Source organism: Crocodylus porosus, unplaced genomic scaffold (genome assembly GCF_001723895.1).
Source record: "Crocodylus porosus isolate Cpor-Errol unplaced genomic scaffold, CroPor_comp1, whole genome shotgun sequence".
Taxonomy (NCBI): Eukaryota; Metazoa; Chordata; order Crocodylia; family Crocodylidae; genus Crocodylus; species Crocodylus porosus.
In genome coordinates, this window is record NW_017728906.1 from 31051262 (window position 1) to 31075636 (window position 24375).

The 24375-nt window shown below is 41.8% G+C and overlaps 1 protein-coding gene across 4 annotated transcripts in view; it reads right to left on the minus strand.

The window, feature by feature from the left end:
- Positions 1-24375, minus strand: part of APP (amyloid beta precursor protein) — a 357591-nt gene that overhangs the window by 280303 nt on the left and 52913 nt on the right. For all 4 annotated transcript variants that reach the window (XM_019528781.1, XM_019528780.1, XM_019528779.1 and 1 more), the window contains one exon: positions 1681-1848. In XM_019528781.1, coding sequence (XP_019384326.1) covers positions 1681-1848 — 168 coding nt within the window. Of the gene's footprint in view, positions 1-1680; positions 1849-24375 lie in introns of those variants that run through there.

The window sequence follows — 24375 nt, forward strand, 5'->3', positions numbered from 1 at the left end:
CCGCACTTCAAGAGGGATGTCGACAGCATGGAGAGGGTCCAGAGGAGGCTACTCGTATGATCAGGGGACAACAGGGCAGGCCCTACGAGGAGAGGCTATGGGACCTGAACCTGTTCTGCCTCCACAAGAGAAGGCTGAGGGGGGATTTGGTGGCCTGTTATAAACTAGTCAGGGGAGATCAGCAGGCACTGGGGAGTCACTGTTCCCCCGAGCACCGCCAGGAGTGACCAGGAATAACAGTCACAAGCTGGCAGAGGGTAGATTTAGGTTAGATATCAGTACTCTTTCCTGCCATGGCAGGGGGTCGGACTTGATGATCTGCTCAGGTCCCTTCCGACCCTACAAACTATGAAACACATTGCTGTTTTCATAACTTTTACACTTCCACACATTTTTATCCCACTGAGTCTACTAGCTACATTTGGCCTTTTTGTCATCATTTCAATGGATATAAGTACTTTTGTTTGCAAATCCCAAGCAAGGAAGTCAAAAGGAGTGCTACAAGACACCTTCAGGAAATGTGCATAGGCACAAAGTGCATGCTTTGCAGAACCAAAACATTCTTGGTATGTTGACCATGGATAAATAGTTATGCTGCCTAAACAAACCCTCTCTCAATGACTATTTGAGTTAAAAAAAAAAAAAAAAAAAAAAAGTTTGTGTTGGGAGGGGAATCCTTTTTCATATGATATTAAATTTGCCAGAAAAAAAATCAAAACCCACATATGTAGTTCTGTCCTCTTAAACCTACAGCCAAAATTAAAAACAAACCAAACCCACAAGAAAAAGATGCTGGTAGGAAATGACAATGAAGCGATAGTAGATATGGGTTCTAAGGAAAATCAGAGGTTTAAATGCTGTGCTGTTTTGGTCTTTAAAGAGAAACTTTTGCAAGGATTACACCAATTTTCAGGGAGCAGGGCAGCTAGTGTGAAATACTGTCTTTGTAGGAGGCAATGGCCCTTGTCTTAAAAAGGAAGGATAGATGAGAATGAAGAAAGAATAAAAAAAGCAGTTCAAGCTTTGCTCTTTTTGTTTCATGGCATGAAATCCACATTTTCTTTTTCTACCTGTCACCCACTAGTACAAGGTTATCATGCTATCACAGCATGTGGACAACAACAAAATTAGACACACAATCTGTTCTCAAGAACTGAACAAGTGGACAATAAGTTTCTGCTCTCAAACACCGTATCATCCATGGTGACTTCATTTGTAGGGCAAGCTTTCTATTTAAAACCCTCACATAGTTCAATGTGCAGTAGAAACCAATTGCTGTGGGTTGACCTGTCTTATTTTTGCAGCATACTGCTGTGACACGAAGCATACCACAGCACATGAAACCAGCCTAGCTAGGATTTGGATATTGCATATGTGGCATGGCTTCAGCATGTTTTAATCTACAAAACACTTTATAAAACATTTAACTATCTGCACAGCCAACAGAACTGACCACAACAGAAGGAAGGACAGGGGGAAATGGGCTGCATACTCTCAAATATCCTCTTCAGCTAGTGTTTTAAGCAGTGCTGACAGGCTCTTGAGAGCCTTTTTTCAACAGGATGAAAGTGTGAGATAGTTGAGGGAAGAAAAATAAAATCTCAGTGGACTAAGCCCTCAGACAAATTCTATTTATATGCCCCAAAGAGCATTAAATAATCTGCTGAATTAGGAACTTACTTCCTGGCAATACTGCAGAATCCCTTCTTTTGTTCCAATGCAAGTCTTGGTCCCGGAGGGGTCGGATGCCCATTTTCCATTCTGAACATTCATATGCATATTGAGCTTGCCACAGAACATGGCAACTTGAGGCTCTGCCAGCAGGCCAGCATTTCCATCAGTAGGCACCTAGGAGGAAAAAAAACAAACAAAAAGATATATTACTTGTTCATTACTGAAACTCTCATCCAACAGTTTATCCATGTTGGCTAAACTAAATGATGAGATGGATTTGGGAGATCAAGAAAAAAGTCACTTCAGTAACTCACAATACAAGAGATTGGATGGGGTAAATTCTTTAGAGCAGGGACTGCCAATCACCATGGACTTCCTTATGCAAGGGTATGTGTATGCCCCTGAAACACAGTAGGTAACATTTTTACAGCAGCCAGCCAGAATGTGGAAATATTTTCATGAAAAGCATGTTTTTGTTTTTAATTGCATTTTATTTTTACTGGACTTTAAATTAATACATCTCAATACTTGTGTTCACAGCATATACTATATTCACATTTCGATTAGCATACATGATTTACAGTAGTACCTCGGTTAATGAAGTAGATGCATTCCATGACACCACTTCATTATCAGAAACTTCGACGCTAGAGGTAGAAACTACATAGGAGGCATAGGGATGCATTCCAGGATTTCAAAGGAGGGGGAGGGTACAGTAGGAAAATGTCATTAAATACTCAAAGATAAGTGATAAACACACTAAGATACCCAGCTGCCAGGGCTATGGACCCAGGTCTGAGGCTCCCTGCCTCCACTCCCCCCTCCTACGGGCTCGGGTGGGGCAGCTCCCCGCCACTACACGCACTCCCAGGGAGCAGAAGTGACTTGCGCCCCTCCATATCTGTACACAGGGCAGGCACAGGCTGTGTGCTCAGGCTTCTGCCCTGTTTTCCTCCTCCCCCGGGGCCTTTGCAGCTTGGCAGGCATGACCCAACGCAGCAGGAAGCAGCGGGGCTGCGCAGGGATCTCCTCACCTTTGTGAGCTCCACGCTGCCCTGGATGAGCTGCTTGCAGCTTCTTCCCATGCTCCTCCCCAGCTAAGCAGTACTTGCCCCTACCCTACTCCCTCCCTCACTGCAGGGGCCTCGATCTGCCCTCCCATGCCCTTTCCCTCCCCATACCCTTCCCCCACAACACACTTACCAACCTGATACTAGTCTCCAAGTCATCAGGCTACACTCTTGGCCCTGTGCATGCTGCAGCTGCGCACATGCACAGGGCATTTAAATCAGCCATGTTAAATTGGCCATATCAGGCAAAAAAGGACTTTTTCCAATACTGTCAATTTTCCCTATATTGGTGCCAATCCAATATGGGAATGATGTATTGATGCACCTCTATACAATACTTTCACCTGATCCATGTTGCCTTAGCTTATTAATGAGAAAGTTGTGGGTGAGTGTAAAAAACCTTGCTGAAATCAAGGTATACACATCCACTGCTCTCCTCTAATCCATAGAGTCTGTCACCTTATTAAAAGGAAAATCTAACTGGTCAGACATGACCTACTCTTAGTGAACCTATGCTGACTGTTCCTGATCAACTATGTTCTCCTCTAGGTGCTTCACAACAGATTCCTTGAATCCAGGATTTGTCCATATATTCAGGTCATACTGACTGGTCTTCTACATCTCAACTGGTGGTTAAGATTAAAAAAGTTGTTAGGTGGCTGAGAATACACTGAAATGAAAACTGTGGCTCACATGTACACATGTTAAAATACATCTTAACTCAGCATGCTAAAATACATCTTAACCCAGCTATACTGAAAAGTTTTAATATGAGATGACCAACTGTGTGTTAGCCAAAATGCTTTAAAATACACTAGCTATCCAGCTCTAGACAGGTCCTATATATTTGTGTGCAGAGTGGTTAATGTCATGCCCACACCTGGCAAAGGCATTGAGGAGCTAGGGTACCAATGATTAATAACTGATACCAAATCTACTTCATACTGTATAACTGTGAATAAACTGCAGGTGATTGTGACCATGCAGAATCTATTGGATTGCTATATACAGTAAAAACACTCTATACAACCTGAAATATTAAACCTGAATCTGTCTTAGGTATGGCAGAACTAAAAAGACAGTTGGTGGTGACTTACTTAGAAATGTGGTATTAAAAACTGTTTTCCTGTAGCTAGTTATACAATGATACTTTAGATAAAAAGATGTTTATGGCAAACTTTAAATATTGGAATGGCTGCATTCTGCCATTTATATATGCACCTTTCATCTAGATCTCTTAAGAACTGCCAAGAATTCATAAGTGTTTAATAGTACTTGTTTTCAGAGACCTCACATACCCTACAAACACCCTTTTGTGTGAAACATGTACTTCTAAAAGGCTCAATATCAGTCCTCTTCACAGCTAACATCAACCTCAGGTGCAACAAAGCCATGTAACTGTAAATGAATCAGTTGTCTGAAATGAGAGAATCAGCAGGTACACTGACCACAAGGTTGTGAAGTAAAAGCAAGGTCTGGCAAGACTACAATAGAAAATATGTCCAACATGAGTCAGAGTATTTGCTTCCAGAGGGAGCAGAAATGGGTCATGCTGTGGAGCATGTACAGCAACATGGTAAAGTCTCTGTTAAAAATAATTAACCAGACACCAGAGTGAGAGCCAATATGGAGAAGGGTTCTTGATCTAAGATGGTTTGGATAGGATGATCCTACTTCAGGCAGTGGGTTGGACTACATGATGTCCCTTCCAGCCCTACTTTTCTATGAAAAACACAACAGGGACAGTACCAGAGCAAGAAGCTTAACATAACTTCACACATAACTTTCAAACATTACAACTGAAGTCTCTCTCTTCAAGTCATACTAACCCCTTTCACTACTGTGGACATTATTTTTTCATTATTATTATAATTTGCCCTCACAATCAGAGACTGACCTGTGCCCAAGGATCCTGCACAGACTACTTACAATTTTCAAAAACATACATACCCAGATGTTCTCATTTTTCTACTTTCATGTAAAAAGATGACTTCTCCATACATTATGGTTGATATTCTTTTCTTTCCTACTCCATACCAAAACTGGTTCCTATGAAAATATGTGGATGTCATCTTTTCCTTCCCATTTCTCGGCTGCTTCAGAGAGCTCTTTGGAACCAACTTTCATTCAAAAATGAAAAGAGTTCTCCAACCTCTTGCCCGTCACATCCCTATACAAATCTCCTTTACCCTTTCAAAGCATGCTTTTATAAGTCTATCCAAATGTAAGCAGGGAAATTCTATAGGACTTATTTCAAAGGCCCTCAAAGCTTACTAAATAATATCCTAGCAGCACAAATTCCATGTCTTCTATTGCAAGTCTCTGTTTCTAGTAGAAATGTGCTACCTCCGAAGGCTTCCTGAGATGACGCAAATTTCACAGACATGAAACTGAAAACATGAGAGTATAATATTGTAGTATGGTTAGTACAAAAAATACTAACCATAAAATGTGTAACTATTACATTTCTGGCTTTGTCAAAAATATGACATGTACCTCTCCTGATGCTCATTATAAAACAACAACAACAAATTCTATGTATTAAAGAAATCTCTGAACAAAAAGTTGATTGAGAAGATTAGGAGTCTGTAAATGAAGTCCATGCATCAAGCCAAATATGCAGTGACTTTTATCTTTACTAAAATTGATGATGAAAGGAAGTTGTATCAAATCCCCAGGAAGAAAAAACTAAAATATAGCCTTTGTGTACTTGAAGGCTCAGTTTACACAGGTTCCCTCTTTACAGGAAAAGAACTACAAGATGCCCTCCTATGTTCTTTCAAACATTACAATTCACGAGCAAGATATAATTTTACTAAATCAAGTCAACCTTAGTAACAGGTAACCCAAGTTAGGTGAGAATTCCCTAACTCTCCATTGGCTAGTGAATTTTAAATGGGAATGTAACTTACTCATAAATTTTCTAACTCCAACTCCTTTAACAGAAGGTGGAAGGGAGATGAGGGGAAGAAAAAGAGGAATCCCTAGTATAGCTGCTTAGGTCTTCAGTTTCATTCTAATAAAAAGACCATGTTGAGCTAACTTATCTAAGATACCGTAAACAGAAGACAAGCAGTTTGTATGTTTTTTACTTTAAAGAACTTAATTCCCTCCTTCCCCTCACCTCCCCCGCCACTAAGTCATCTCAGATGTTAATCATTTTTCTATTAATTAATGGCACGCCTCACTACTTCTCTTAAATGACAAGTGCATTAATATTTAGCTTGTCTGGTACTATATTTTTACCAGCATTTATGCCCATCCAGATTATGGATGTTTTATAATTGCTATAAATATAAAGTAATTCAGTTCTTCATTTGTACATAAAACCAGAAAAAAGAAGTCTTCATTTGTATCATGGCAGTTATACGTTTTGCAATTCAAACAAAAAATGTTTTTCCTTGAGTTTTTTAATCTATTTTTCTACCTAGAGAATTAAAAATGATCTGAACATGTCAAATAAATGTACAGTAACCTGTTTAAGAATATGAATGCTTGCTGGTACTGACGTCTCTCTTGTAGGCAGCAAACCACAGGCCAAAAGGTCTTAAAAGCAAGACTAAAGACTAGCAGGCTTGTAGGACAATTGTGAAGTTACCCAACACACGTAGTGGAGAGCTAGTCCTTATGGCCCATTTCAACAACCCCTGGCAGCGCTCTGCAACTGGCATCCCCGAAACTTAAACAGTTCCAATAACATTACTCTGAATAACACCATCTTCAAAGAGATGTAGAGCAGAAGCTGACCACAGCCTCTGAAGGAGTGACAAAAGCAGAAACCAGGAGATTCTACTATGAATTAGCTTAAGCAGTAGTTTTAATTTTTAAATTAATGGGATTTGGCAAATGGCTTATGCCATTTGACAATTTAAACAGCTGCCCTCCTTATCCAAGGACATTTTAAGAGGCTTCTACCCTAATACTGAGCTAAATTAAAACCAAAATGTATTAACTGTAGATTGCACTCTGCAAACCTATCTTTACAGTGTAAGCCAGTGTTTCCAAAGGACATGACTTGTCTAAAGGCGTAACTGGAGAGAAAAGAAGAAAAGATAAATCTTTCAGTTACTTCAGTCTTAGCATTCATTTTTTTAAAAGCCATTCTTTAGCTTTCTTTACTCATAGCATTCATTTAAAACGCTATTTTTTTAGCTCAGTCATTCTCAAACTAGGAGGTCACAACTTCAAGTGGTATCCAGAGACCCACAAACCTCCTAAGCTTCCCTGAGTGAGCTACTGACAGGAGTGGGGGTATATTGCATTTCAGCTGCTCTGTGTAATTGTCCCTGTGTTCATAATTGCCACACAGCAAGTTAAAAGTTAAACTAGAACAACTTGGTCCTGTTCCATTCAAGAATGAATTGCCCTGAGTTAGTTCTCAATGGGCGTGTCTACCTAAGATGCTTTGATTCACTGCACAGTAAAGGTGTGTCACCATCTACACATGTACGGTATCTACTGTGTGGCTGGCTATTACCTGTAGATACCAGTAGTAGATTAACTGTGTAGTTGATACGGCACAGCAGCTCACATGTAGACAGCTGACCAGGAACAAATCATTCCTGGTCAGCCAAAGCAGCAAGGGGCAGGGGAACTGTTTCCTCCCCCAAACAGCTGTTTTCGAGCCCTGAGCCCCAATCAGCAAGAGTATGGGACTGAGAAACAGCTGCTCGGAGAGGACAGATTCCCATCCCCACACATTTGCTGATCAGGGCACAGGGCTGAAAGGCAGCTGCCCTGGAGATGGGACTGCTCCCTCCAGTCCCAGTAGCCCAGGTCTGACCCAGCCCCCTCAGTTGCTGTAGTGGGGTGCAAAACAAGGCAGGTGTAGCTCTGAACTGAACTGCTTCTGGCAGGCACATGTGCAGATGCACCCCCAGAGAAAGCTTACTGTGCATTATATAGCATGTGTAGATGTGCCTGCTGTGGAATAAGAGCAGGAAGCAGCAAGCAAGCTGAGGCACAGGTAAGCCTTTCCCTGCAGCTGTATGTGAATGTGAGAACAGTTAATGGGAAAAACCATGAAGTTGTAAGTATGGAAGTGTGATTGTGACAGAGAAAGCTGAGGAGGCACTGCCTGGACTTGCTAAGGAGGCCATCAAAATGATAAGCAAGCATAAACAATGTCTGCTTAGATTTGCAGATGCAACTAAAAGCTCTAGTATGCAGAACTCTCTATTACTGTCAAGGGGTGCTTCACTGCCCAATGCAAGTGCATAAAAGAGTGCTAAGTACAACTCCCAGGGTTTCCTGAAAGGTGAGCAATGAAGGTCTAACCAAGGAAGAGAGGGATATATGAATTAAGATATGTAGGCCTCTACCATGAGATGTCAACCTGCTTTTTTGAAGACTTAAGTGGTTTCACTTTCCCTGAAGGGGGTCCAGCTTCTGAAACTTTGGAAAAGGTTTTTCAGAGGTCCACAGGCTGACAAGCAAAACATCTGTTCTTTTAATTATTGGAGACTATCTGGAGTAACATCTGTTTCTGGATAACCGTAAGAGAAATTTTCTAATTCTGTCAAGTTTTATTTTTATGAAATTAGTTTTCAGTAGAAATACTAACTTTATTAATAATACTTCTCTCATCTTATTTACAAACTGTCATCATTACAACTGTTATGTTCTAACATATATCCAGTTTACTTCTCTTTGTAAAATCATTTCCATTTGCTTAGAATCAATAGCAACCCCTTTACTGCCACAAGCCACAACTGTATTCTGTTCAGAACATCCAAAGTACTAAGAACCACAATGGATTACAAGTGCATACACCAAGCTCTGTAAAAAGCTGCCAGTTTAATTTTGGACAGATATTGGCAAAACAGTTTATAAAAACCAGGGGAAACAGTTTCACGCTTCCTAAGGCTCACTTTGCATTTATGCTTTACCCAAAATAGTAATTTGAAGCAAACCAATCAAAGAAGTCAGCCAAGTGAAGAAATTCGCAACAATTAGTTACATGCTACATTTTGTATTTATATTTCAGAAGAAAATTTTAACTCAAGAAACTGAAGGAAAGAGCAAGTATTTCCCAGTTTAAACAATTTGTTCCATGAATAGTCATTTCACACAAATATTAAGCAGCAGTTATAAAGCAAAACAACGCCTTTCAATGGAAAGTCTTTTCTTCCTTGGGAAGAGAAATAAACCTCAGATATTCTCTTCATTAAGAGCTGGGCAGCATGTTTCTCTTGCTCCATTTCTAATTTTGCTCAAGTCTAACTTGGTTTGCTTTTTTCTTCCCTAATTACTCAAGTTGATTAATTGCATTTTAATGGCATCTGACACGGTATCATTGCAATTATTTTGTAATTAAAATCACAAGTGTAACCCAGGATTTGCACATTTCTTTAACAAGCTATGATCTATCTGCTTTTTAGAGCAATAGTACCTCTGCCTCATTTAGAATTATGAACTTCAAGGAACTCATATTTATAAAAATCTTGCTAGGGAATGAAACCAGTCCATGATTTGAGGGAGAGTGGCCCAAGTCAGGGCTTACTTACGGCAAGTGGTCAGCCAGGAAAGAACTTGTGAAGAGGTCTTGTTTACAAGTATATAGGAAAGAGGCACAAATACAAGGGCATTTTGAGTTTATGGAACAGAAACCTAGTTTTTAGGGCTGGTAGACATGTAATCTCCCTAACCTGCCACTGAGTCTCACAATACAGATACCACCTGCCATTAAGGGATGGATAAACAAGTGAAGACGGAACTACCAATTTGCAAAGCAATAGGAGTTCATAAACCCCTGCCATGGAAAAAGAAATGCTAATTAGAGCCTGGACAGGCTAACAGGTGATTTGTAAAACCACTAAAAACACACTCGCTAAGAGAACTGAGCCTGATATGAAACTTGGCAGTAGGTTGTCATTGCTTGGACCCTAGGGCTAGGGACAAACATTATACATAAACCTGTTCGAGTGATCAGAAACTGGTTTAAACCTGTAACAGAACAGATGTTCAGTGCACATAAAGCAGTTTGAAAATAGCTGAAACTGGTTTGGGATAAACCTGATCGAATGTAGTTTCAGACTTAACCAATCTAGCTCAAACCAGTTTATACGTCTGTCCCAGACCCCTTGCTGGTTTAAGATAAACCAGACACCACTGGTATCTCAGCAGGCTTGCTGGGCTGGGCGGGGCTTTCTCCTCTACAGCAGGGAGGGCCCCTCCTCTCTGCTCCCTGGACACAGCTCCTCTGGCACAGACTGCAGACAGCACAGTCTGCTGGCTTCCCCATGCCTCTGGCCCTGTCCCCTCTCACCACTTACTGCTTAAGCAGGGATCCCCTCCTCTCCTCTTCCCACAGCACAGACCATAGCCAGCATGTGGTATGCTAGCTAGTGCTGTATAAGGCTGTGGCAGAGACTGCAGACAAAGCAGCATCTGCTGGCTTCCCTCTGCCCTACCCCGCTTCGCTGCTCAAGCAGCAATCTCCTCCTCCCTCCATCCCATCTACCACAGCATGGACCCTATGTGTGTAGTATGCTAGCTAATGCTGAGAGGTGTCCATATGTCTCTCCAATGTCATTGGGGCAGGCAGGCAGACAGAACAGGGCTTCTGGAGCTAACCAACAGGTCACCCTGGTAAGCTGTTTGAAGTAACAGGAGAACAGTTTGAAGTAATAGGAGAGAGGCTATTGTTTTGTTAATTGGGTGATAAAGACTCTTATCAGCTCTGGGCTACCTTGCTCACCTGTCAGTTTGCTGCAGATAAGCAGGGAGAAGATTGAAAAGCTCCCTATCTTCAACACATGCATGCACTGCACACCCTCCTCCCCTGCTTGCCTCAGAGTGCTACAAAGGGTCTAGTCGACTCTCCCACCCCTTGAGCAACTAGTGGGGGAAAGCCTGGGCTGGTGCAGGCAGACCTTCCCAATGAGAGGGTCCTGCCAGGGCCTGGCCATACCCCCCTCAGCTCAAACCTGTGCAATGGAAGGGAGGGCTGCTCTAGCGCCTCCCAGCTTCTAGCCTGAGCCACTGCAGGCATGTGCCTGAATCTCCTCAGCCTGGAGACAATATTTGTCCACTTTCCAACTCGTTCAGCCTAGCCAGGTTAGACTAACCTGCAAAGGTTGAATCAATTCAGGCTCAGGCTTTTTGAATTTCTGTCCCTAGCCCAAAGGGCTCTGGGGCTTCAATAGAAGGTTAGGTTATTTTTGGGGCATAAAGTACTAGATGCAACTACTCAAGTAACTGAGGGTGTTATTACATGTTACCTTTCCCATGTGTTAAGGGCTTTTAAGATGGGAGTGTCCACACATTAAGATTGAAAAATTCAAGCTAAGCAGGCTCTGAATGCTCAGGGATAATACTCTTTGGGTGAGGATTATCCCTAGCTCATTTTAGGCAACTTGTGTTCCAGTGTCTTTAAACTGCAGCATAGAGCCAATAAAAGTTGGGAACAGTACTCCAGAATCCCAGTATGCACTTTCTTCACTCCCCCTGCCCCCTCCATAAATAGTTTCTCCTGAGAAGTGGACAGCTGAAAAGAGCTAAAAACTGGGGAAGTCAAAAAGGTAAGAATTTCCCCCCTTTCCCCTCTGAGGGGCATCCCCTGCCCTCTTCTCCCATTCCGGGCTCACCTACATCTCCCGAGGATCTCTTCCCTGGCTCCCCACCTCACCTGCAGATACTGTCCTAACAGTGAGGGAAGGTCCTGCCCTGCTCCAAGAGCTGGATCAGTTCAGAGAGTGGCAGGTTGTCCCTCCCTGCCTGCTCCCTCCAGGTGTTTCCTGCCAGCCAGAGAGCAAGCAGGGGGGAAACACGCCTGCCTGCCACTATCTGGGCTGACCCCAAGCCCTGTGCAGCCCCAGGAGCAGGACAGGACCTTCCCACATCTCTGAGACAGTGCCGGCAGCCACACGTAAGAGGGGGTATTAACTCTTACTGTGAACTTGGTGAGACAATATTCTAAATGTAATGCCACTTCAGTTTAGCACAGCATGATCCTAACAACCTGAGATACTGCATGAAAGGAAACAGAGGCAAAGGCAGGGTCTGTTGAGAAGTTCAGTAAGGCCTTGACATAAAGACACTCTTCTTCTGAAACTGCATTCTTTGTTACTAAAAAAATTAACTACAACACAGGAAATAATAACAATAACAATAATAATAACAATAACAATAATAATAACAATAACAATAATAATAATATACCCCAAACATTTTTATCCTTTACTGCCGCTGTGAAGTAGACCAAATGCATTCTTTAAGTAAATCCAGTATTTCTAATATCAGATCTTCTGATTTCCTTCTAGAGCTTCTCAGCACAGTCTTCAGAAGACTCGAATTTGATTTAGAAGGTAGGAGACTAATGCCCCAACAGCAGCTGACCTTGGAACAAGCTGAGTAGGAAGAGGATGTCAATTCTTAGACTGTCAGTCATGTATATTAGTGGCCGCTGAATCAAGCTATTTGCTGCACTATATTATTGTGATATTTCTATTTGCTATTTAAAACGTATAAAATTAATTTACAAAAGAAAAACTGAATGTAATAAAGCAGTCTCCACCTTTTATATGCATGTTCCAGAATGGGCATTCAATTATCATTCTATTTATTAGTAGTGCAGACAACTGAGGGAGAGGGAGAGGGAGGGAAACATTATTCCTTTATGCTTCTATGCATTTATTTTGACAGCATATTTTCTCCCTTTAAGTATACACAAACTGCAAACCATACTTGATACAATATCAAATGAAAACTTACCACCACAGATCTCACATCCTGCTGATGCCCTACAGCGGAAACCCAGGAACCTCTGAAACCTTAAAATTAAACACTCCCCTTCTGTAGTAGACTAAAAGGAATCCCACATTAACAATTAAAGCTAAAGGATAATATTAGCCCTTTGTACCTCAAATAAAATACAGACTCATTAGTAAAAACTGAATGACAAAAAATACTGTGAACTGTATTTCGTTTATACAGTTGTTTAGTATAAGATAATGCCAATAAGGGAAAACTGCTAACGTATGGCAAGCTTAGTATGAGTTTACTCTGTTTAACAGGGCCAGTTAAGACTCCAGCATTCTGGTTGCTATCTATGACCCCTGAAACAGTCAGCATCTACGGAATCCTATTACATCAACTATACTGAATCTTTCCTAATTGATAAAACTGACTGCATGCAAATATCTTGCCTTGCATTTTTGTTCAGATGATTTATTCAGCATAGCAGCTACTGCCAGAAGAATAAAAAATGTAATCTTATGGCATTACTCCTCAGCACCTCATCTATCCTTTTATTTAGAAGAGGTCCACGAGTCAGCAACTTTGACACATTAACTTAAATGTCTTGTGGATTTTTTTGCATTTTCACAGACCTGGATTTTGCATATTGGCTTAAGCTTTTATTCCACCCAGGAGAGTACACAAACACCAACAGACTCTCCCCTTGCCTGAAGAAGGGTGCCTGTGCCTAAAAGCTTGTAAAGAACAAGTTTTCCAACTATTTATTTAGTCTTATAAAAGATATCACATTTACCCAAAGAACCCTGTCTGCCTTGTGGTTTTAGATCAATTTAGTTCTTTCCTACTAAGACAGCTGAGCCATATACTTACTTTCCCCTGCAGGCTTCAGTTATGTACAATGATATAAGCTCAAAATTTCCAGTTGCCTTAAAAAGCTGTGCATCTAGTCTATGGTATCAAGCAAATCCTTTTTCCAGACACCACAAGTAAAAGGAGCATTTTCACTGACTCTGGGATAGAAAAGCATGTCTACAAAGTGCATGCCACCCCTCAGCAGAAATTTCTGCTAAATAAGGCCACTGATACAACTCAGCTCAAGATGACCAGGGATGAGGAACAAAGAAAAAACAAACCATACATATTACCAACTAAAGCAGGCAGAGGAAGACCCCCACCCCACCCAACAAACCATACACATGCATGTTACCCACTAAAGTAGACGGGCAGCTATCTCAATGAGGCAAAATTGCATCAGTGATTTTACCAAAGTTTAGTGCTAAAAACCTATTTAGTGGTGGTTTCTAGGAACCAAAACATAAGAAAGCTCTGTTGTCAGAGAATAAATCTGACCCAAGGACTATTTAAATCACTCAGAAAACAACCTTTTCAACTGAAGATCTTCAGAAGATGACTGTATGTGCACTTTGCTGGGGTCATTTGACCCCAGCAATCTTTTCTGTCCCGCCTATGGGCAGGGGGGCTGGACCTAATGATCTTGTGAAGGTTCCTTCCAGCCCCTAACTTATAGGAATCTATGAATGAAACTTCTCAACAGCTCCTGCTCTCCACAATGTAGAACAATAAGACTCCCATTGTGGGAGAGAAGGGATGGGTGGGAATAGTTGAAAGAAAACTAATTATTGTTTCAGCTCAATGGGACAGTATGTGGAAATGCAAGCCAAATATAGCTTTTTTAGAAGCTATTTAGAGAAAATTACCGTGAAATATTTTATCAACACTATCTTACTCTGGTAAGATTTATTGTATATAAAAATCATAGTAAATTAGGATTGGAAAAGTCATCTTATGTCTAACCCCCTACTCAAAGCAATTCCCAAACAAATCCTTCCAGCCAGGGCTTTGTTGAGCCAGGCTGTAAAAACCTCCAAGGATGAAGATTCCAACACATCTCTAGGTAACCTGTTCCAGGGGTTCACCAACCTCCTAGTGAGAAAGTTTTTCTTAATATGCAACCTAAACTTCCCTTGCTGCAACTTATGACCATTGCTCTTTGTTCTGTCATCTGCCACCACTGAGCACAGCGTAGCTCCATCCTCTTTGGAACCCTCCCTCAGGTAGTTAAAGGCTGCTATCAAAAGTTAAAGGTGGTTACACACACACACACACACACACACACACACGTGTGTGCGCATGCGCGGGTGCTTGATGTTGGATAAAGAAGTCCTGCTTGTAGAAGAACGGAGTGCTTTCTGCAAGTCTGATGGGGGTATAATAGTGTTTGGTAAACAAGTAATAAACACTTTTGGGCTCAACTTAGGTTACCCACAGAACCCATCATGATTTTATTAGTCCAAGGGAGATTATAGATTTGAGGAATGTCCTGCTGACAAGACAATTACTGCAAACAGCCAACTCCAAGATAGCTCAATTTTGGTCAAGGACAGATACTGCCAACATTACTGTCATGGAAAAATAAAATATGGAAAGTCTTTCCAACAGAAAAAGTAGATACTTCATTTTTATAAAATATAGCTAAAATTCTTGGAATTCAAATAAAACCCCACACATATAATGTAACCAAATACAAAACAGGCCCTTTAATATGTGACGCACAAAAATAGTGTATGAAGCTCAAAACCCCCCCCCCCCGCAAAAAACCACAAGATTCTTATGAACGAAATACAGAAAAATAACTCTTCAGACGCTTCTAAATTTTGCACTCAGTGAATCAGATGGTTTGAAAACTGGAAGATGAGAGATGGCACTATACATGATTTTATATGGAGTTTACACAGCATCTAGAACAAAGGAAACCCTAAACCTACTACATCATCTACATGCTTCTACTAATGTAAAAGCAAATGATCAGTAACAATCATTTCTTTCTTAACCTGGTTCATGAGATTTTGACCCTTCAAAGAAAGCAAAGAATGTCTGTGAGAAGAATTTTTTGTATCAGTCGACTTTTCATTGTACTGTATGATTTATCTAGTTCAGTCTCATTAATGGAAAACCAGTATCCTGCCAATAAGCATTTCTGCATTGAATGTCATTACGTAAATCAACTCTAGAGCACTGCACCTTTACCAATCAGCAGTTTCTGAATAGTAATATTGGGCAACTCAAAATAAAGCTAGTCTCCCTCTCTCTTTTTTTTTTTAGGAAACAAAAGTGCTTATATTGCCAAATTCTCCTCTGCTAATCTTAAACAGATTAGTTTCCCAAACAGCAATTTATCTAGGCTATTAGTTTTATAGATGTACAAACATATTTTTAAAATCACCATCATATATCATTCTACTCAATTTAAGCAGAATCCAGAATGGGCATTATCTACTTTATCTGCCTGACTTGTTTAAGTTACATAAATTAGCATGCGATTTCACACCAGCTTTAATAGTACTAGTAGTTTCCTTTTTTGCACTATAAAAATTCAGCACAGTAATTAATAATAGCTACAACATACTGACCAAACGTGATGGCCTAAGTAATATAGGCAACTTTGAAAAAAAACCCCAAAACTTAGACTTTATCTTTTATACCAGTGATGCCCAAGGTTTCAGCCCAACGGTCCAGATGAATGCGATAGGACCAGTCCATAGGCCAGATCAAGCCCTGCACAGCTGGACTGGCCCTCACATAGTCTTGGCTGGCCCCCCAAGCACTGAAATTAGGCACTCACTCTAGAATGCAGGGGCCAAGGCTTCTCATGGGTCCAGAAGTTTGGCAGCAGAGAAGCAGTGCCTCTGCTTCCCTGTCACCAGGTTTCTGGACCTGTGGGGAGCCTCATGCACTGGATGACATGGTGCCAGCAGCCAGATCTGGCCCCTTTGGTACAAGTTAAAAAACCCCCATTTTAAATCAAAACAGTCACTGCAGAAAAGTTAAAAGCCTACTGCCCCATGCCAGGCGACTCGGCTCCCAGAACTCCCACCCCAACAAGCGCTGAGCAAAGGGGGAGCAGGCTGAGGGGCTACTCATCTCCCATCCAGCTGCCCGGGTCTGGAATGCCGAGATGCACATGGGGTCTCCAAACATGCTTTTCCTGCATGTGGGAGAATGTGCTTCTGCTTGCATCATAAAAAGGCATCCAGGGCACCAGCAAGCACAGCTGGAGAGGCAGCCCCAGCTGCAGGGAGCATCCCTGCCAGCCCAAAGGAAGCCTGAATGGGCAGGCATGACATTCAAACAGCCTGCATAAGCAAGCACAACACCGGAGGGGCTGGCACAGACAACAAGGGAGAGCAAGGAGCATCTTCATGTTGGAGAGCTGACAATCAAGCCCCTGAGGGTGACTGGTGGGAACTACTGCCAGAGTGAACCCACCGTAGGACATCAGATGTGTGAGTCTTTGACCCTGGGCACTGCCTTGTTGGGCACCAGGGAGTTTTGAGCTTCAGTTTCCTTTTTTGGAGAGTTATTACAAGCAAAGTTAGGGTCATCCTGGGGGTGGATTTCAGCCTGGCACAACCCCAGAGAATCTGGCAAGAAGGGCCAGTAGTGATAATTATTTTCTAATTGAAAGGACGACAGAAGTAGATCAGCATTTGCCGGTCATGCTGGACGCTGACCCAGGGAAGGGGAAAGAGTTGTCCCTAGCCCAGTAGGGGTATTGTGTACCAGGCCACACCCAACACAGGCCTATGCTGAGGTGATATTTTAGTTGACAAGTGGACAGGGTGTAGGGAAGGCGGAACCCCAGGTCACTCACTACTGCACCCAGTCAGGCTGAGGGAGAAGGACATTTAAATCTCTCAAGGAACCTCCCACTCCGTCCCTAAAATCATCACATCGTGGTAGGTGAGTTAGAAAGGGGGATTCACTTTGGGCATTGAAGCTTCGAGTGCCCATCAGACCTTCCATGGGCACACTTACAAAGTTAAATTCCCATAATGCAAATTGGCCTCAATGCCTGGTTTACTGAAGTTGTTAGTGCTTAGAACTTTACACATACATATTATAGGGTAATAGAACAAACAAATAGGCTTTTAAAGCTCAACTAAACCTTTGGGGGGGGGGGTAAAAGAAATGGGTATTAAGCCTCTTGATAACAGTTTCCTAGAGTCTACAAAAAGATGCATTAACTGGTAATAACTGCTGCAGCTAACAGCTGCCCTCTTAAAAACCAAATTGCTGCATTCAGTCATAAGAGTACTATTTTCAAGGCACAGTGGACATCTTACGGTAGCATATTTGTACCCACATCTATACAATTCAGACAAAAACTGTTCCATTAAGGGATGAATCTGGGGAGAGGTGCAGTGCTGCAATTGCACCTCTCTTTGACTCCTGGTCCACTCTGTTTAAATATCCAGCAGCAGCAGTAGTAACAGCAGCAGCAGCAGCATTTTTATTGCAGTAGTGAGGGAAGTCTATCAATTTAACAGTTCATTGTAATCTACCCGAGTCCTCCAACTCCTAAATTTTTCATTCCACAGGTGTAAATGAGCATCTCTTCTTTTTAATGGTCTTGATGTTCCACTAAATCAAACTATCCTTTCTTCTGCAATTCTACTGTCTGTTAGCTGCTATTGGTAATCTAGCTCCTCCTTCAGAGTTTTGCCAATGTTCTTTAATTCTAGCTAAAAACACTAACTTAGGTGTGGAAATGTTAACTCAGGAGTAAAAATAACTTTCAGTGAAACACTAGATGCAATGTCAAAATGCTCAAGAATTGTTTTATGAAGCTGAAACAGATATATACATTTTTTCTAATGACTACAGATCTAATGGAACAACATCTTTTGATTATTTTGGCCTAGTTTGTTGTGGGTTTCTTATACCACAATATATGATACAGCAAATTAATGCACATTCCCACAAAGCAGCAGTGGGCAAATTACAGCCCATGGACAGTATCCAGCCCGCCAGCTGATAAGATTGAGCCATGAACAACTGGTGCCTCTCAACTGGGGGGGGGAGGGTGCCATTCATAGGCAGCAGTGTTGCCAGTGAGTGGCACGCAGGGACTGCCTGCAGATGCCGGTGGCAAGTGGTGGAGGATGGCAAGCAGTGAGCGGGGACCACCTGCAGATGCAGGCATTAGCAGTGGGTGGGAGAAGGGGGGCAAGCAGGAACTACCCACAGATGCTGCTGGTGGCATCGGCAGCAGCAAGCAGTGACTGGCCACAGATGCCAGCAGTGAGCAGGAGGTGGCAAGCAAGGACCACCCACAGCTGCTGGCGGCAGTGGCAAGGTGGAGAGGCAGGTGACAAGCACCCGCAAAAGACAATGGCAGTGGCTAGTCTTGAGCGACACATACCCCCCATGCCCCACTATAAGTCACCTATGGATCCAGCCTGTGTGGGACACCCACCAGTTGACTGGCCCACAGCTGTCCCCCCGATGCTTTGCCTGGGGCCGAGTCTGGCTTAAGGCAGCAGCACTGCACTCCTGCCAATGCTTACCAGCCCCAGCCCCACCTAGCATGCACAGCTTCCAGCAGAGATGCTTTCAATGAGACTGCAGCCCCACAGTTACTTCTCAGTTCCCTTTGCCTCCAGCCATGGCTCCTCCTCCTGCTCATGTTCCTGCTTCAGGTCGGGGGGAGCTTCAGCTGGGTGGCTCCTACCCCAGAATGCCAAGCTCTGGCTCCAGCTCCCAGCCACCTTCCACCCACTCCAGCATGATGAACACCCACCTGCAGGAGGACAGAGAAGATAGAAGGTAGCCAGGAGCTCGAGCCCTGCATGCTGAGGCAGGAGTTACCCAGTTGAAGCTTCCCCCCTGCCTGGAGCAAGGCAGCAGGAGCTGCCACTGGAGACAAAAAGGAGCTGCTGCATCAGGAGAAGCCCAGCCAGTAAGCTGTGCACGCTGGCTGGGGCAGGACCAGTAGGCTTGGGTGGGAGGGCTCGGCCCCACATAGAGTACCACAGACTGCATTGTCTGGGTGAGCTCTGTTGCCTGTGCCCTGTCCCCTGCCCAACCACCTCCCACCTCTAGCCAGCTCCCAGGACCTAATGCCTAGGCAGCCCTCCCCCCACACACACATGCACATGCCCCCTACACACCTGCCCCGTGCCCCCAGAGGGCAGGGGCATGATCACCCACCCTGCTTCTAAACACTGCTCTACACACTCCTGTGGCCCCATCCCACATAACGAGTTTTGGCTAGTTGTTGGCAGGGAGGGGCAAGGTGCTGACCTGGCCCATAACTCCCTATGTGGCCCCCAGACCCAAATAAATGCCCACTCCTGCAAATCAAATTGTTTTTGCTTTGATCTTTAAACAAAATAATACAGCCCTAGGCCCATAGTGTATTAATAAAGCCTCTACTTTTTTTTTAAATGGAGAAAAATGTGTTGTGTTATATGTGATGGTGTAAAATACCATCTACACCTCCCTGTTTAACATCCCAGATCCACCCATGATCCCATCACACCAGTTCTTGTGAACAGTTAAGCAATGCTGAAGTAGTTTATAAATCTAGTCTAAAAGTAGCTTTAAAAATAAAATTTTAAATGAAATATTATCAAATTGTAGACTTGTCTTTATCAATATCTTACCTGCTCACAAGAACAGCAAATAATTTCAGTTTAGTAATTATTTGTTTTGCAGAAAAAAAGATAAAAATAAGCATATACATGTTGAAGCAATAGACTAAAACATGACGCAAGAGTACAAACTTTGCATATGTGCCACTCAAAATTACCAATGAAGGTTAACCCAGGTTTTCTAATGAGATTGCCATAATTATGCCAAAGATATTCATTCCCTGCCAACACAAAACTATTCCAATTCCAACCGTTTGGCAGGCTGCACACTGGCTGTATTCAGGTTACCTGAACAGCAGAACTCCTTCAAAGGAGGAGTAAAATCCCTAGAGAATATTTCTTACCACAAAAACACTGTTATCTTAGAAGGTAGGTTTCCTATTTAAGTTTTTTGTTTGTTTTTTTTAAAAGGGGTGGGTATGAGGACAGGAAGGCTTGCTTTCACTGGGTCCAAAATTGGGTGTAAATAAAAAAAAATTGTAAGGTGGCTGTACAGCAATATGGGTCTTCCTGATGTCCTCTTCAGCCAGCTATGGTAAATTTAATAAATATAATTTCAGGGATAGGTGCAGACAACTTTCATTAAAAAAAACCAGGATATGCTAGTTTATGCAACACAAACTAAGGCCATTTATTTCACATGTAGGAAAGAGAGAAAACGGCTATTGTATCAATGCACAAAGTAGTGAGAAAAAAAGTTTATCTAATCCTGAAATCCAAGAAAAGTCACTTTAACTTAGCATAGAGAATCTGGATTCTCTTACCACGCATTACCATTTTGCCTTACAGTAGATGCCTTGTCTGAGTCAAGTATGTGCCATATATTTTTAAATTAGACAGCATGACTGTAACAAGCACATGCTAAAACAGTAGATAAGTATAAATGAATTTGATTACTCACTCCCAATACACTAAATTTGTTACTGGCTTTAACTAAAAAAAGAAGTACTTCCTAGTATTTCTTCATAACGCTTGTTCAACAAGTAGCGCTACGATTAGTTCACAGAAAAAGTGTTACTTGGGTACCAGCCAAATACAGTCATATTTGTAGGATAGTAAAATTCCTCTATAGCAAGCTTATTGTGAAGAACTATAAGGTGTTATTGTTCTAAGACCCACAACTATAACTAAGATGTTGAAAACAAGTAAATGTTGATTTAGCAAATATACTTCCCTTTGTTTGTAACTTCTCTCAAGAAGCCTTCCTCGAGACACAAAAATACATAATTTAACAGTTAGTAAGGTGTCTGCTTACTCTGAAGGGCTACCACAGTAACTGACAGTAGTAGCAAAGTTGGCAAAAACTGTTGTTATCCCCAAAAATTCAGTATTTTGAGTTGTCCCCAATTACTGCCTTAAGTTCTCATTGTAAGCTTTAGGGTTAGGTTGATCTAAGTGCTGAACAAGCAGAGATTCTGGGAGGTTAAATCAGGCAAAAAATGTCAGGCCCAATCTAAATTAATTCACCCAAGGTGAACTTCAACTGGGACCAGGTTAGCCCAATCTACCAAACATCTATGTTTGGAGTGCAGACCGAGGACTAGAAAAGTTAAGCTGCTTGCCCCAGCCCTAGGGCTGTACTGTTCCTATCCCCCTCCCCCAACTATTTTTATCCCCCCAAGCTCCCCATCCCCAGAAGGACATATGCTCCCCACCTCCCCATGGATCCACCAAACCCATCAACCCAGCGAAAGTCTGCACAAGCCATTCTAGGGTGGCTACTGGTCCTGTCTTATACCAAACCATCCGTTTTAAACCTTTTTCCCCCATCCATTTCTGAATGAGAAACAGACTACAAACAGTCCCATTTTTCAGTTCACTAGTAGAAATACATGTCAATCATCAGTCCTCACAACTTTAATCGGCTGTGCTGTACCTAGAGGTAGGGCAATACACAATGAGGAGGAGCAGGGTTTCCAGTCAGGGAGGGAGATAAGTGGCTTTGGTGGTGGCCCTACCACTTTCTGCTGATAGGCCAAGGGGTCTGGTGGTCCCATCCCTCACTGTTGATTGGCCTAGGGGGCCCACCCCTCACCAAGAAGATGTCCTGTATTCTGGGGATACTGAATGGCCACACTAAGCTACTCCAATCTATGATCATGCAGCTTAAAGTCAGTCTGTATGTACCCTTAAACTAGATCTTCTCATATGACAGAAGTTTCTGTTTTCCTACCATTACCAAGAAAAGCCTTCAACTCCCTATTTACATTAGGCAGAACTGCATTTCTTATTCTGGTATATGACTAAATTTCTAACTTCCATTTCTAACTCTACTGTCAGTTTTGTCCTCCAGCACAAGTTGTTAAGCTCTTACTATAAATTACAAATCCAAAAAGGACTGAACATTGCAAAAAGTAATTCATTTCCCCAGGGTGCTATACTACATTTCCATTGTCATGCTCCAAGAGTCCCTAAGGCTGAAACTCGAGACTTCTAGTTAATAAACAGGGATCCTGGTTTTCTCTGATAAAAAAAAAATCCCAATTTTTGGGTTAAAAAAGGTAACCCAAAATCCATATTTTTCTGTGATCAGAATGAAATATATACATACATACATACATACATGTATTAGTGCTGCTTCATTTTAAATCATGGAAAATGTAGATTCTGGGTTTATTTTTTTTTTATTACGCAAAGACCATCCAGGCTCAGCAGTACCTAGCTCAATTCCGACACGTGTTGTCAATATAGTACATGACCATATGTCCATAGATACTATGATTTCTAGCTACAGGCTGAACAAGCAGATGTGGAAATTAGATCACCCTTACAGATTTTATTTGGGCTTCAAGAATCTAGGGACAATCTCTTCATGAGAAATAAGGCTGTAAAGCATCTAAAAAGTTATGGGGGAAGGGGAAGCTCATTTCAGGGGATGCAAATAATGGAGGCAAGTCCCACTGTGGATAAGAGTAGTAGAAGAATGTCTACAAAAAATTACAGTAAATTTAATATATTTTGTCATTTTATAAATTACTTTTGGCCACTTGCCAAAAGTCAGAAGCACTTTAATGTTTCTTCTGGCTCTGGAAGAAAAGTGTGTCATGAGAGTAAAAGCTTGTCAAACTGAACATGAATAATTTGGAAGCAGGATCCACTTTCTTGTTATTCTTAGTGCAAAGGCAGTGGTGACTGCTATAGGAAAGCACTGTTTGCTGCAGCATAATATGGAATAAGACTTGGTTTAAAAAAAAAAAAAAGGCCGTTTAGCACTTCAGCTGAAATACTTCTAGCTTGTTCTCTGCTCAAAGGTGAAGAGTTTTTGGCAAAAGCAATTGAAAATAACTATTTTGGATTATAAGGAAGGCTAATGGGAAGATCCAATTTCCTCATTACAAAAACAACCCTTCCCCCAGAAAATTGCCTTAGCCTTTAAACAGCCCAAGTATTGGGGAAGAGAAAGGGGGGATATTAACAAGTGTCCAAAGAAATTCTGTTTCAACTTGGCCTAGTTAGTACCTTTTCAATCTGCACAAATGCAAAGCATTCAGCACAATTCTCTCTCACTACATTTTTAAAGTATACAGCAAAATACAAATCATACTATACTTGTTGTTTTTCCCCAGATGAGCTTCTGGCCTAGTAGTGGTCACCTTCAGACTGAATTAATGTAAGTCTGTTTTTGAGGCTGACAGTGAAGGGAATTATCTCCTCAGAGCTGCCTGCTTCAAGGTAACTATTCTTTTATTTCACACCCTCCACTGGTTCTCAAATCTGCTACAATTTTGAGGCCTTGCTCCCAATTTTCAAACCTGTTCTCTAGTCAGGATCTAGCTACCAGTGTGACAAATGCCTCTGTTCAGTTATGTTCTCTATGGAAAATGAAATATCAAAAAAATGGAAGACACTAAAAGAAAAAAAACATTCTTCAGAAGGCTGAATTACAGAAACTAGCTACCAGAACAAAAAGGATAAATTCAAAAACTAACTGCTCTAAGAAGACACTTAGCGAACCTCCTCTTTCTTAGAACTTTTTTCTGATACCAGAAGCAAAGTAAGAGTTGGGAAAAGTATATGTAATGAATTTCCTTGAGTAGGGCTCTAGCCCCAAGAAAAAGAGAAGCAGGTTTAGGAAACTCCAGTTGTGCTAAGGTCATTAGTGTGAACATCTAGTTTGCTTGTGTAGCACTTTGATACTGTTTTGAGAAAGCACAGAAGGCCCTTTGTAATTAAATGTATACATTTCAGGTAGCGCAAGTCTGAAAGCTTGCAGAAAAGGGTAATTTTTTTTGCAATTTCTTAGTTGCGCTAATAAAAAGGTATAATCTCTGAACCAATGGTTCTAGAGTTTTGCATTACATTTGAGGTAAATACCAAGAAAGTGTGTGTGGGAAGGAGGGGGGTAGAAATCAGTACTTCACACAGTTATGACAATAAGAAACAGCTCAGGATTAGCAGGGATCCTGGTTTTCTCCGATAAAAAAAAAAAAAATCTCCAATTTTCAGGTTTAAAATTAACCCAAAATACACATTTTTCC